This window comes from Mustela lutreola, chromosome 18 (assembly GCF_030435805.1).
Source record: "Mustela lutreola isolate mMusLut2 chromosome 18, mMusLut2.pri, whole genome shotgun sequence".
Classification (NCBI taxonomy): Eukaryota; Metazoa; Chordata; class Mammalia; order Carnivora; family Mustelidae; genus Mustela; species Mustela lutreola.
In genome coordinates this window covers 26,128,547-26,144,125 of record NC_081307.1, presented here as the reverse complement: position 1 = coordinate 26,144,125, position 15,579 = coordinate 26,128,547, and the positions used below count along the sequence as shown (strand labels likewise).

The 15,579-nt window shown below is 43.5% G+C and overlaps 1 protein-coding gene across 8 annotated transcripts in view; it reads right to left on the bottom strand.

Annotated features, from left to right (window-relative positions):
- RBPMS (RNA binding protein, mRNA processing factor) overlaps window positions 1–15,579 on the bottom strand; it is a 171,691-nt gene that overhangs the window by 56,172 nt on the left and 99,940 nt on the right. For 5 of the 8 annotated variants that reach the window (XM_059156329.1, XM_059156333.1, XM_059156331.1 and 2 more), the window contains exons 5-6: window positions 6,539–6,689; window positions 618–659 (exon numbers count right to left, since the gene is read on the bottom strand). In XM_059156329.1, coding sequence (XP_059012312.1) covers window positions 618–659; window positions 6,539–6,689 — 193 coding nt within the window. The remainder of the gene's footprint in view (window positions 1–617; window positions 660–6,538; window positions 6,690–15,579) is intronic. The other 3 variants (XM_059156332.1, XM_059156334.1, XM_059156330.1) reach the window with 1 other exon arrangement.

The window sequence follows — 15,579 nt, the reverse complement described above, 5'->3', positions numbered from 1 at the left end:
TCATTTTACAAAATGCAATGAAACTCTAATTTTGTAAAGAGAAGATTCAAGGAAAAAAAGTACATTGGGGCTATTTCTGAAATGCAGATGAGCCCAGATTGTGAGTTTGTGGTCAACATACCTGACTGCAAGGATGTTCCTTAAAACGGACTCAAACCTTTTATCTCCCTAAATAACAGACCCAACAACCAGCTAGATAATCCCTGTTTCTGTGTTAGTTTTACCTTTTTTTTTTTTTTGTAAAGATTTTTATTTATTTATTTGAGAGAGAAAGAGCACGAAAGGGGGGAGGGTTAGAGGGAGAAGCAGACTTCCTGCTGAGCAGGATGCAGGACTTGAACCTGGGACTCCAGGATCATGACCTAAGCCTAAGACAGTCCCTTAACCAACTGAGCCACCCGGGCGTCCCTGTGTTAGTTTTACTTTCAAATAATTGCAGGACTTGGTCCCTCAATCCCATGCTTTATAGGAAGAGTAGGTAAGGTTTCTTGATCTGTGTGAAAAATTTTCTGCAGATTGGTCATTAGCCTTTTGGGACATTACAAAGTGGGACCACCCGGAGAACACACGGTCCACTTAACCTTCAACAGGCAGGTATATATATGCCGGTTTCATACCGTCACTGTTTCGAGAGGACTGTGCAGATGAAGTCTTAGGATCTGAAACAATGTAAAACAGAGCTGTGTTACCGCCTGCTTCCATCCATGCTCACTTCTATTTCCATTTGAATGTTGTGAAAAACTTTAGTAAATTGCCTGCATGTCCTCCAAGGATAAATCAAAGTCAAATATGCTCATCTTCACTGATGATACCGTTATTCGTTAAACTAAAACACTGCTCGAAGTGGTCACTCGTATTTTCTGAAGCAACTCAATGAATTATACCAAAACTAAAGAAAAACCATCAGTAGTTCAATTTGGTCAATTGTTTGGTTTTTTTTTTTTTAAAAGATTTTATTTATTTGACAGAGAGAGATCACAAGTAGGCGGGGGGGGGGGGGGGGGGGGGAGGGAGCAGGCTCCCCACCGAGCAGAGAGCCCAATGCAGGCTTGATCCCAGGACCCTGGAATCATGACCTGAGCCGAAGGCAAGAGGCTTAACCCACTGAGACACCCAGGAGCCCCTGGTCAACTATGTAAGACTATATTTCACCCGTTAATGCATCCTGGCCATCAAATTCTGATGCTTAACAGTTACATGGAAGCTTGACTTTCACTGAGGGGTGACCTGCCCTGAAATCTTTTCCTTAGACTCTCATCCAGGCCTCTGGGGTTTCTAGTAAGATCATCTTTAAAGGCTTAAGTGAGTTAGTTTATTTTTTGAGAAAGAGCATGGGCAAGGGGTTGGGGGAGGGAGAGGGTGAGAGAGAACCCCAAGCATGTTCCACACTCAGTGAGGAGCCCGACTCGGGGCTCGATCTCACGACCCTGAGATCACAACCTGAGCTGCAATCAAGAGTTGGATGCTTAGCCAACTGAGCCACCCAGGTGACCCTCTGTATTTTATTTTTTTAAAGATTATTTATTTGTCAGAGAGAGAGACAGAGACAGAAAGAGAGCGCACAGGCAAAGGGAGAAGCAGGTTCCCCACTGAGCAAGGAGCCCAATGTGGGGCTTGATCCCAGAACCTGGGGATCATGACCTGAGCCGAAGGCAGGCGCTTAACTTACTGAGCCACCCAGGCGTCCCAAAACAGACAGTCTTAATATGTGCATTTTATCATTTCCCGATCATACCTCAAGAACGCTGAACATTTTTTAATACTTAATTTAATAATACTGTAAATTTTTAAACTTCTGAATGAAAAAGCATAAAATAAAATCTGTACTATCTTAAGTTCACTCATATTTCTAGGTTCCAGATGCTAAGTATACAAAGGCAGAAAACGACAGGTCTCAACTATGAGAACAGAAGGCTCTTATTTTAAGATTTGTTTACTTGGATTGAGGGAGGGGACGACAGAGAGCACGTGTGGGAGGGGGAGAGGGGGTAGGAGAAACTTCAGCAGACCCCACACTGAGCGTGGACCCCAAAGGGGGCCCCATCTCGTAACGCTGAGATCATGACCTGAGCTAAAACCAAGAGCCGGACGCTTCACCGCCTGTGTCACCCAGATGCCCCAACGTACACACTGTTACATGCGCATATTAAACGGTCACTGAAATTACTCTTGTGGATGTGGCCCTCTCGAGTCAACTGATTTAATCCTCACAACCCTATGGGTAAGTTTAATTATTATTGCCATTTCATAGATGAGACAATGGAGACAGAGTTAAGTAAGCTGACCAAAGTTACAAAACCAAAAAGTAACCGGTTAGAATTTAAATCCAGGCTCTATGACTTGACCTTTTAGTCTGCTCGGGCTGCCATTACAAAATACCACAGACTGCAGGGTTTAAACAATAGAATTTAATTTTCTCACAGTTCTAGAAGCTGTAAGTTCTAAGATCTAGGTGGGGACAGATGTGGCTTCTCTTGGCTTGCAGATGGCCACCTTCTTGCTATGTCCTGACCTGGCCTTTCCTCTGTGTGAACACATCCCTGGCCACCTCTTCATCTTTAAGGAACCTAGTCATATGGAATTGGGGCCCACCCTATTGGCTCTGGTTAATTTGATCCTGTCTGTAGAGACATCTCCAAACACAGTTACCTCGGGAGCCACTGGTGACTGGGATTTCAACATACGAATTTTGACAGAACACAATTCAACCCATAACACCTGATGACCTCAACGTTACTAGATCTTCCGAAGGCCTGTTTTTGAACTGTAAAATAGTGCTACTGAGAATCCTCTTCACATAAAATGCTTAGCAATGCCTGGCACACAGTATCATCACTTTATAGACAAAGGAAACATAACTCAGAGAGATGGTGACTTGCCCTGTTTTCATCTCTCAGGTGGAATTCTTCCACTATACAACACTACTTTCCCGGACAAGCCAATGCATAATCTAGCAGAATTTTATATAATTTATAAATTTTCTGTATCTCTTACTTCCTTTCTCACAGTGTTTTTCTTGCTTTGTTATATACAAGGGAGTAAGAATTTAAAACTAATAAAAATTTCATTAGGATAGTATAATACTTTCCTGGGACTGTGTGTGACACTTTCATTCATCCTTTCTCCTGATTTACGAAGGCAACTGGCTATAGTCACAGTGATGAAGCCTTGGAAGACCCAGGCCTACTTCTAACGATTAGGAAAGAAAATCAACTCCATGTTTTTTTTTTTTTAAACTAAGATTATACTTTATGGTTGCCTGGCATTCTACATCTATTACAGCTGCTTAATCCTCAACACAATCTTATGACCTTGCTTTATTTAGCTCTCATAAGAAGCACGTGAAGAAGGTATTATTCCCATTTTGCAGCTGAGAGAACAGGCACAGAGCAAGGTGCAGTGTGTTTAAGGTCAAACTTGACAATGACTTGACAAGCTTGACAGAACCAGAACTCTCACAGACATCCTCAAGTCTAAAGTCAAGGCTCTCCACTGTAGGCCACCCTCTCCTTTGGCAAGTGCAATACCTCACTTCTCGTCCTCTACATAAAGAGAGCAGGTGCTTGGCAGATGAGACAGTCTGATTTGGGGCAATCTGGACTAAGCTGCAAAAAAACCTTTTACATCCTTTACACGGGCCAAGTTTCCTGACCACTCTGACCACCACCAATCCCTTGGACCAATAGCTCTTTTAAGGCAGCAACCGGTCCCCATCTTTCCCAGTGTTCAGCACACTGAGAGCTCATTAAAGTTCAACAGATAACTGAGACATGAGAGTTCGAGTAAATATTTGTTATATAATTGAATCTGAGCACATTCTTCCACTAGTGATGGCAACGGGTAATTTTCAGCACAATTCTACAAAAACATCAACAAAAAGAAACATTCAAAACCTTTCCACATCATTTACAACAGAGAAACCTATAGGTTTTTTCCAAAGATTTATTTTACAGAGAGCGAGAGAGTGAGCGAGCACACAAGTGGGAGGAGGGGCGGAGGGAGAGACAGACTCCTCAAGCAGACACCCCACTGCATGTGGAGACCAGGACGCTGAGATCATGACCTGAGACGTTAACCGACTGAGCTACTCAGGGGCTCCTATAGGCTTTTTCCAATACCTCAACTCTAAGATCCACTGCCATCCACTCCTAACAGGGGCTGACCTGACTACCACCTTGAACACCCATTCCAGGCACAGTGCAATGAGACTTGCCAGCAAAGAACCAGCAATGGCTTGGTCTGTGCTTTCAGGAAAACAATTCTGCATGTGGGACACGGACATTCTTAATTCCCAGGGGGAACTATAATGGACGGGAAGGTCGATCTGAGAGCGGAACTGCTGTTCATCAAGGCCCCTGTGTCATAGAAAGGAGCCGTATTAAGCGAAATCAGGCTAACTTTTAGCTTCTCAAGAATATACCACCGCTTGGATTTTTTTTTTAAACATCAAGTTTGTTTTGCCACAAGCAGCCCAGGCAAGTCTTGACCGTACCATGGAAACTATCTGACCACTTCGGAGCTGCTGAGTACACAGGGAAGGGACGTGGGCAGACATGGCCAGAGCGGTCTTCTAAACTTTGCTCTAAACCCTCTGACAACTTCAGGTACTTCTGGATGTCCGTTTGTTCATCTCTGTTGCTTTTGTGTACCCTGTTGTGAACTGGCTATCACCTTCCTGGCTACCAATTTCATAGAGCTTTTGAAATAGATTTAAACAAACAAAAAACAAAAACAAAATTTGAGGTCCCAGAACAAAAGCATTCAATAAAAAATTGAAAGGATAAAGTATTGGAGCGCCTGGGTGGCTCAGTGGGTTAAAGTCTCTGCCTTTGACTTAGGTCATGATCTCGGGGTCCTGGGATCGAGTCCCACATTGGGCTCTCTGCTCAGCGGGGAGCCTGCTTCCTCCTCTCTCTCTGCCTGCCTCTCTGCCTACTTGTGATCTCTGTCAAATAAATAAATAAAATCTTAAAAAAAAAAAAAAAGAAAGGATAAAGTATTATCAATACTATACTTGCTGTCTGAATTCATCTTTTCAAAGCATTCTCTGATTTGAGGCAGAAAATTAACTAGAAAACTAAAGAGGCACTCTAGGTTACCTTTTCTATATCAAGGAATCTTACAAATACTCTTTTCTGATGCCTTAAGACAGAAGACATTTCGGAGGGAAATGAAGAGCCACACAAATGGAATAATTCTGCAAATAGCCAAATTAAAATATTTACCCACTTATCACTGTAATATTTACTAAATACATACAATGTACACAAGGTACTGAACTAGATGCTGTAAGGAGACAGAATTGTCTAAGAAATGTCTACTCATCTGCCCGTAGAGCAACTGGACTAGAAGATGAAACTTTTGTTTAGAAAGGATTCAAGTTTCCCTAGGACATGGAAGCGCACATTTCTTTTTTTCATCATTATGACTCCTGGCCTCGCGGAAAAATTTTAGAGAACGGTGGGGGAGAAACTCTTATCTGTTACTTTCCCCTGACTAGTGGCAGCTTTCTCAAGAGTTACACGGCTACAGAATGGCTGTAACTTCCAAAATAACCTGATTAAATCTGACACACTCATGACATGGGGGGAGAAAGAAACTCATGTGCCCTTCAGTTGCAATAAGAAAAGTTGAACCGTATTGTCAAGGAAAGCAGGAAGATCAAGATCATGCGGTCTGGAAAGAAGACCGAGAACGAAAGGGAGGAAATATTCCAAGTAACAGCCAGTCACTTGGGATTCCTTGAATGCCCTGCCACATGCAATCACATATAGCTATGCAATGAAAGGAAAAGTTAAGGCCGATCTCACGCCTCACTTATGCTGAGCTTAAGAAAGAAAATTAAGACAACCTTTTCAAGTTATTCAAAGGCAAAGCTGCAGACTGGCCATTTAAGGGAAAGAGCTCATTAGATGGGGGGTAAACACTTGTTTAGCCATTAGTCAGCATCTTTACCCAATTAATTTAAAACAGGAAGCCCTAGATTTCCTTAAATTTATCACTATTAGTTTGCTAGAACTGATTGTTCCAACATAGAAATTCTTTGTGTGTGTTTACCTTCCCCTCTAGATTTATGGGCTCAACTGTTCTCAAAAATAGAACTTCTTCATATCTGCTGCTTTCACTTTTAATATTCTCTTTTCCCAAGCCACAGAACCGATGCGCATCAACAGATGAAGTAAATGCGGAGAACCAGCTCTCCCATCCCAGGATCGAGGAGATAAAGAAGGGTCTGTAACCCCAGGCGGACAGAACGTCCTCACGATAAGGTCAAGATGACGTGAAGGAATCGACATCATGTCAAACGAAATTCTGTAGTAGTTACAGTTCTAATCTGGCCGGACCCCCTTTCAGGACAGCCGATCATCAAGAACATTGCTGTATTTGGAATTCAGACAGCAAGAATGCACAGCCTCTTCACAGAAATGGAAAAGGACACTCAGCCAGCACTATGTCCTGTGGCGTAATCTCACGTGCAGCACACAAACAATTCTTGGTTGTTATTATTTTTTTGCAAATGAAAAGTAGATCAACTTACATGGCTCTCTGGCAATGAACTGAGGTACAGTGTTGGGCAGAGGAGTACTGGGGTTTGGAGTCCCTACTAGTTTGTTCTTGGCCATCTTCGTGTTTGCCTTAGCAAACTCTAGTCGTAGTGTTTGCGGAATTTCAGGATCGAAGCGGATGCCCTTTGGAAATAAAGAACAAATGGAAGATGTTTTCATTTCCTTAGAGTCAAACCGGAATGGTGACAAAATAAACACACCAGTAAATCCTGGTCTATCAGAAAAAAAGGTCAGCGAGAGCCCTGGTTCTCACTACTTACACAGAACACACGAAAACCTGTAATACCACATGTCCAGAAAAGTCAAGGGAGATTTTGTTTACTTAATGAAAACATTTAGCTACATGTTTTTTCAATTACTTCTTTTCTTCCTGAACAAAAACATTCAGATTCAGGTTTTAAATATGGACTAGCAAATTCCTACCATAGTGAAAAACTTCAATTAATGGCCACTGATGAGAACAAAACAATTTCTGTAAAGCTCTGTGCATACTGGAAGTCGTGGAGCTCGAGGTCCTTTGCAGTGTTCTGACACTGGCCTAAAACAATGTCATTCTTCAACGCTTCAGTTTCATCACCCAGAAATAAAAGGGAGAAAACTCCCCTCCCTAACTAGAGAGCTTCCTTCATGGTGATACATGTACTGAGTCAGTAAAACAGGAACTAAGATTTAAATGTAACTAGTAGCACTTAATCCTAGTTAGCTTGTAAGTTTATATAAAATTTTAATGTCTTGATGTGGTAAAGTCCCAGTTTTGATTAGAGCTGGCCTACTAGCTACATGGTTGGGGAGAAATCAGATGATACTATACAGGCCAAAGACAGGGTAGTCATTTCAATTACCCTTGACCCTATTACTGCAGTTTACCTAAAACAAACATACTCAATACATAACAAACATTATAAAAACACAAGATTTAGGACAAGATAAGTCTATTTTGAAACCCTCCCACCATTCAAGAATGCTTCCATTGGGGCGCCTGCGTGGCTCAGTCAGTTAAGCATCCGCCTTTGGCTCAGGTCATGATCTCAGGATCCTGGGATCTAGCCCAGAGTCTGGCTCCGTGCTCAGCGGGGAGACTCTGTCTCCCTCTCCCTCTGTCCCTCTGCCCCTACCCCCTCGTGCTTGCCCTCTGAAATAAAATCTAAAAAAAAAAAAAAAAAAAAAAAAAAAAAAAAAAAAAAAAAAGGAATGCCTCTATCACTAAGTATAATGAATAATATCATATCTATTTTCCAATGTTATGGTGTCCAATAACAGTAACAAAAAGACATCCCAGTAGACTGCATAAATGTACATCCCGAAACAGGCTCAGGTCCCATGTTTGTCTGTATGGTATGTTCTAGAAGGGGGTAGAGTTCTGAAAAGATGTATCCTATGAATACAGCTTTTCCGTTTAGTGCACATGTGAGCCTATGGGCCCCAAAGTCCCCTTTCTACTTAAATAGCTTGAAAAAAAAGTCAGAGCAATTCCCACCAGAAATCAGTAAGAATCTCTATGTACACCAGGATGAACAACTCTGAACTTCACAGGCTCAGCTCCAAAGCTGGGAAGAAGAGCCTGAGACTGGATGGTAGCAGCAAAACGAGAAATATGGGGGGAGGAGGAAAGAGAGGTGTCCCGGGAGGTACAACAAAAGCCACGGAGCCCTGACATCCTGGGGCGGGTGGAACGTCTCTGGGAGCCTGATTTATCCATTCTGAGAAGAAACCAACTGAAGGTGGCAAACAGGCATGGGCAGAAAGAGAAGGAACCCGCTTTGCACAGCCCTAACTGACAACAAGAAGCGAAAAGGGGGGAGCCAGTTATAAGAAGTGTAAAAAGAACTTCTCTCCCCAAATGGTCTCAGCTTTTGTTTCAACTGAGGGAACCTCAGTATTATCTTGCCAAAGACGTCTATGAGGAAGAGAAACAAAGCAGCATTCTGAAGTATTTCACTCTATCAAAGCTAATATCACAACAGAATAAATATTGCCAAATACGGACCCGAAGAGCGTCGTCTTCGCTGGAAGACTAATGCAGTCAGTCCCCGGCTATCATGTAAGGGGATCCTGTGGAAGGCTCGAGTATTCACAAGACACCCCAGGAGCTCACACAGTAACGATCTGCCATCAATTTCAGGGTGTCCTCCTTGGCGGTCAACTCCACCAATCTTCCTGTAAAGAAGGAACTTTCCTAAACCTGAGCCCACGTCACCTTGGTCACTGTGGTCAGGGCCCCAATAGCCTGAGAAGAGCATCCTGGGACCGGCCAGTGGTCCTCTGGAGCTTCTAGCCTGGACAACAAGGAGGCAATGAGGCGGCACATCTGAATTCTGCATCCCAGCTCTTCCCCTCGTGTCCCAGAGTCAACAGAAGCTCTGCACAACATGCTTGCCTCTTAAGCCGCCTGGACTGGTGGCTTGTGTCCTAAGACATGCTGAATTGAGTCTCCCCCATTCCCAAGCCCCTCTTCCTATCCCTGTATGAGCTCAAGTAACAACGCCCTCATGTTCCAAATCAGAGTTCCAGCTCCTTATTTAAAAAAAAAAAAAAAAAAAAAAGCAAGCTCAGAAGTTAAAATGACCTAATTTGTTTGGCAGCTTATTCAGAGGCCGGAGGCTTAGAATACAAACCGCATTCCTCTAACATCTTTAGCAGCAATACCATATTTGGTAATCAATATCCTGCTCGGCTCACTTCCTATCCAGAGGGATCAGCCAAGCCAAAAACATTCTAAATGTTAAAGGATGATGAAGAGGGGGAGAGGGAGCAGGTCTAGGGAGAACATGGAAATGGAAGGGAAATAAAAGAGGAAGATAGATAAGGCAACATTAAAAAAAAAAAAATGAAAACACACAAAAACACACCAAAAAACCAACCCAACACCTTGTGCTTTTAATTAAAGCCCTAGTAAGATTATTCTCCGGCCAGAGTGACCTCGCATTAAAGCCTGTCCGGATAAGATCGCTGCCACATCAGGGGGCTCTGTGCCTCTCAGAGTCAACTTCTTCCCTTTTTGCTTGTAACTCACCAAAACTCTTCTTCTAATGCAGAGAAACCCTCCTCTTACACTGTAAACGGGAACTTATTTACACAGTTTCTGGCTAACAGCATGATGTCGATCTGAGAATACAGTTACTTAGAAGCAACCTAATCTGCCTGACTAGGCTACAAGGACAGCCAACAGCCTCTCTTCAAGGGGGCCTGAAACACACTCACCAAACCAATACAGGTTCCCACTGATCTACCAAGTCTGAAACCCCTCCGAGAGCAGGCTCCGGGAGGTATGAAGATTGTGGGGATAAAACAACGTACCTTCACAGTCCAGGATTCCTAAGAGTCTACCAGGGCAGTTTCAAATCATATGCTTTGGTGTCAAGGACGGAATGTTTATGTCCTCCCCAAATTCCTATACTGAAGCCCTAACCCCCAAAGTGATGGTATCTGGAGGTGGGGTCTAGATCCGCTAAAAGGGGATTAGTAAACGCTCATATGAGGAGGAAGAGACACCAGGATGGCTCTCCAACAGCACACACCAACGAAAGGCCACCCAAGCGGTCCGTGAGGATTGCAAGCAAGCCAAAGGGTTTGCACTAGATCCGGACTCTGACAGTAATGTGATCCTGGACTTCCTCACCTCCAGAACCGAAAGAATTAACCGTCTGCTGTTTGAACCATCGCAGTCCATCGTGTTTTGTTACAGCAGGCCCAGCGAGTCTTGCTAACATGCTAACACGGTCTTTCCTGGGCAAGTGTCTAAAATGCTGCAAAGTACTTTTTCTGAACCTTCTGCGGCCTCCTACGCGTAGTGTCCCCTTTTTCACGAGCCCTGGCACCAACCCCACCCACTCCCCAACATCACAGGGACTCGACCCGCAGGAACAGTCTTACTCCACTGGTGCATGGTCTGGGATTATAATCACTGGAAGCCCTAATAATTCAGTCTCAAAAGCTAGTAAGAACAACTAGCAACTCCTAAGGAAAATTCGAGCTCTGCATTTACTACTATGCTTTAAACTCAGTTACTGCATTCAGGACTCTGCTGAAGAAATTTAAAACAACAACAACAACACACACACACACACTCCAACAACAACAACACTCTTTCCCCCTTTCTCTTAAATTAAACAAAGCTTAAGAAGTATTTGTAAATAAAGGTTAAAAGAGATTTTTCTGAACTGTGGGCTTAAACCTCCAAGTGCAAATTTGTATCCTACTGATACTGAATTAACTTTCTAAGTTAGTTAGCTTAAAAATGCCATCTTACAGCTCAAAAGCTCTATCAAAACCTTGAGTCCTAAAGGGATAAGGAAAGAGCTAGTAAAAGAATGAAACACAAGAAAATGGGCAAGGTAGAATGACCAAATCCTGAGGACTGAAGCCCACAGAGATCCAGAGTCACTGGTAAACGAATTCTAGCTCCTCCAGAGACTTTCTAAGAGAATATGGAGAAGCTATTACGCAAAGCCCAGATCCCAGGGAGCTCTCCAGTTTCTTCGGTACTTGTGACACTGGCTTCTGGTGCATTCTGGCTGGTGCTGGAATCATTTAGTAGCTGAAAGCAAGGTTTTGGGACCCAATGAGACTGAACCATTCTGAACGTAAAGGTACAACATCATTCCAACTCCTTAGTAATATCACTAGTCTTGGATTGATGTTATCCCACATGAGTAGGAATAAAGATTACTAGGAGTTTATTCACTGAATAATGGGGGGGGGGGCTATTCTACAATGATTAAAATATCCTTACGGGCTTACCTTCATATGCAATGTGCGGTCCTTGAGAAAACAAACCAGATATAAAAGACCTTTTGTGGAAAAATGGAGAAAACCAAATACAGAATACAAGCATAGGTGATATTTGGGAACTGTCAATTTTATTAGGTCTGAGATTATGGTAATTTAGGAAAATGTCTTTAGCTTTTAGTACTAAAATACAAAGACTGCAATGACAAAATACCACAATATGACAGCATGTATTTACGTTAAAATAATTAGGAAAAAAAAAAATGAAGCCAATGTGGCAAAATGTTAAGTCGGTAAATTCTGGTGATGGGTTAATTACCTCTACTTCCTGGTATGCCTCAAGTTGCAGGACAGAAAGTTAAAAAGGGGGGAGGGGTGCACCTGGGTGGCTCAGCTGGTTAAGCATCTGCCTTTGGCTCAGGTCATGACCCTGGGGTCTCGTGAGCAATACAGCCATGGCAGAAAGTGACTGGGGAACGGCGGGGGGGGGGGGGGGGGGGGGGGGGCAGAAGCATCATAGAGGAAGTGATGGAAGGACAGAAACTGACCAGGTGGCAGTCCAGGAAGGGGCTCAGCAGAGTGGCATGTGACAGGATGCACAGCAGGGGGAGGGTGCATGTGGCGCCCACGCGTGCAGCAGCCGGCTGCGGGGAGATCACAGGGCCATTCGCACCACGAGGACGGACCCTGGAGTATGTGGCACGGCAGAGCTATTACAACTTTTTAAACTGGATAAATAATATCAGATTGAGTAGAGCCATGATGTTCAAGTGTTCACAGGCATCAGAATCATCTCGTTGACTTCCTGAATACGGAGTGCTGAGCACCCCACCTCCCGAGTCTCCGATTCAGTAGGTCTAGGAGGGCACCTGAGAACCGGCATTTCTAACAAGTTCCCAAGCTGACGCTAGGACTGCCCGCACAGGGCTATCCGAGAATCACTGGCGTGGAGGACAGTTCTGGTAGTGCCAGCGCAGCAGGGCTGAAAGCCGACACGGAACAGACAAGACGTGAAGCAGTCAGAGCAGATCTGGAAAGAGAAGGTGTTTGGGGTGGCCCCTCTTCTATAGGAGGGCACCCAGAGGTCAGGGTCCACCTTCTGAGCCCTTACTTCCCTAGCAACAGCTCTGGCTAGTCAAGGGACCGGGGCTGCCCTAAATGACCAAACGTGTTTTTTATTCTGAGGATTTCAACCTTGAGTATCAGTGACAGAAAATGGAGGTGATGGGCAGTAAGTCCCCTTGACAGTCTCCCACTACAGGAAATGTCGCCCAGTCCCTGTCACTGAGGTCTTCCGAGCTGTCCTGATGTTTGATGAAGGCTTACTTGGGACATTCTTCAAACCTGAGAGCGAGCAGCTTCCCCCCGTGTCTTCACAATAAAAGCAGGTTGGTTTGTCAGTCCTGGAGAACTAGTTTTAGGGACAATGAAACCATTCATTTAGAGAAAATACTGGTAAAGAATGAGGCAAGGCTACAGCCACCCCCGTGCAGCACAAGGTTAAGAAAAAAAGAACAACAGTGTTCAGTAGTCTGGCAGGGAGAGGAGACCATACACACTTGGACGTGAACACAATCTGTGTGAGCCCCGGAATGTTCACAGTGGGACTGATTAACCTGCTAAGAGTGGTAACTTTGGGGGTGCTTTGTGGGGAGGGGGAGAGCACTTGTGTTTTGAATAGTTTATATTCTGTTTATGACAAATATGCTTAATCTGAAAAGTTAGAATTTATAAAATCTGAGTAAAAAGGCGGAAGGAGGAAAGCTGGCAGGAGAGGACTCCTAGCGGGTGCTAGCAGAGGCGGAACAGAACAGGAGAAGACACCCTAGAGCAGAGCCCTCTACTAGCTGCATTAGTGGTTTCTCTTCAGTTTTTAAAAAAGTATTTTGAAGGAACTTCTGATTTAAAGAAAAGCTGCAAACAGTACAAACAACTCATGTATGCCCTCTGCCCAGACCCCCCTCCCCACTCTTTCCTGCCTGAACTGCGTAAGAGGAAGATGAAGCACGATGCCCCTTTACCCTTTACGGTTTGATTTCCCAAAAGCCAAGACATCTGTTTCCCTGATCGAGGATCTACTCCAAAGTCATATAGAGCACTGAGCTGTCATCTCTTTAGTCTCCCGGGACATCTTCCTTTGTCCTTGTCTTCTGTGACCTTGACATTTTTGGGGGGAGTACAGGCTATTTTGTAGAATGTCCTTAAATTTGGGTTTATCTGATTTGTTTTTTTATTAGATTCAGGTTATGCATTTTTGGCAGGAGTATCACAGAAAAGATGTGTCATTCTCAGTGTACCAAATCAGGAGGCACATGATGTCATTTTTGTCCCATTACTAGTGACAACTTTGATCACTTGCCAAGTTTTTCCACTATAAGGTTATTTTTTTTAATTAAAAAAATAGATCTCCTAATTAAAGATCTCCTAGAGAGATACTTAAGAGACTATATAAATATCCTGTTTCTCATTAAGCTTTCACCAATTTTAACATCTATTGATTCTTGCCTGAAGCAATCACTACTATTGCAATTGTCAAATGCTGATTTGCTACTCTCATCATTCCTTCTATATTTTTTTTCTCTTCTAAGGAAAAGCTTACCTTTCTGCCCCATCTACCGTTTATTTAGTCGTCTATTCATTTGTTCACTCATTATCAGTACTGATTCATAGCTTCTTGGACTTGACGATTTATAATTACTATTTGTCTCGGTACTAAGATCATTCCAGCTCTGTATACACACGCACACAAATACTTTCACATCCTTATCTATTTCTCTACATCTATTTAGATATATTAAAAACACTGGGGCCCCTGGGTGGCTCAGTGCGTTAAGCCTCTGCCTTCGGCTCAGGTCATGGTCTCAGGGTCCTGGGATCGAGTCCCACATCAGGCTCTCTGCTTGGTGGGGAGCCTGCTTCCCCCACTTCTCTCTCTGCCTGCCTCTCTGCCTACCTGTGATCTCTCTGTCAAATAAATAAAATCTTCAAACAACAACAACAAAAACACAAATCTGTACTTGTGCTCCAATTCCAACCTCACATCACTGGGTTAATTCTAGTCTCCCCTCTCCATGTTTCTAACTCCTTCTCCGCACTATACATTTATGTATTTGCTCAGTCCAGGACGGCATACTAAGTTGTTTCAGAAATCCTGCAACAGTATCAACGTAAAAACAACCTGGCTAACTCAAGTTCAATATTTACAGTTCTTTTTGACTTTTTAGCCTGAAAGTATACAGCGGGTATGTATATTCAAGAACTACTCGCCTTCGGTCTCCTGCCCCTGCTTCAGTGTGGCTGCATTACTCATTGGAAACACAGTCTGATTCAGTCCTTTTGCTTTGTATTCCGCTTGGGTCTCTCCCCATCCTTGTCTTTATGTATTCATAGAAGGTAAGACTGTTTTACCACTTAAAAAGTTAAAAGTTGATTCAACAACCCATTCATCAATTTTATGTCTGGGGACTAAAAAGCTGAGGACCTAGAATTTTGGCACCCCCTTGCCACCTGCTGGGACATCCTAAGATCCTGAACCTTTAAAAGGAAGCATCTAACCCAACATTTCTGATCGAATTTGTTGTAGCTAATTTTTATTTAATTTTCAGCTTCTAACTACAATATGTTGGACTGTTTTTTACACGGGGGAGAGAGAAGGGAAAGGGATAGATAACTGGAGCTTCATCTGCTGTAAAAAACACCGCTTTTATAAAGGATCCCTGAAGTTCATGGCCTGAAGCAAGGGGAGGGAGCATTTCTCCGGGCTGAATTGTTCTGGATGCCTGGTTTCTCCCAGTTACAGTCCCAGGCTGAAAGCCTTTACAAAGCCCAATACCAGCAAATTGAAATGTTTAGGATTATTCCATTTGGTGAAGGATAGGAAACCACTGGAAAGTAACATAACAGTATACAGTATACAGTATACAGGTCATTCCATGGTCAGTGGACTCTGCCCTTCTCTGGGAGACAGTCAAGCTACCCAGTAAGCTACCCAGTTCTTTTCGAAAAAAAGGTCGTTTCCTACCAGAATTTTCTAGGCGTTTCACACACACTCCTTTCTGATCAGTAATCCAGCCAATCTGACCTGTACTGGATGTCCTGGGTCAGACGAAACTGCTACCCCCTTTTTTTGGGGTCAAAGAAAAGTAATAAGGCGGCAGCCATTCCCTAAGACTCCACTGCATATGCTGAAAGCGTTTCCTGGCTGATTCTAATAAGCTTTTTACTGACCCTTTCCTCCATCCCCAAATCCAACCGAAAACCCACTGGTGCTTGAAAGGAATGTGGG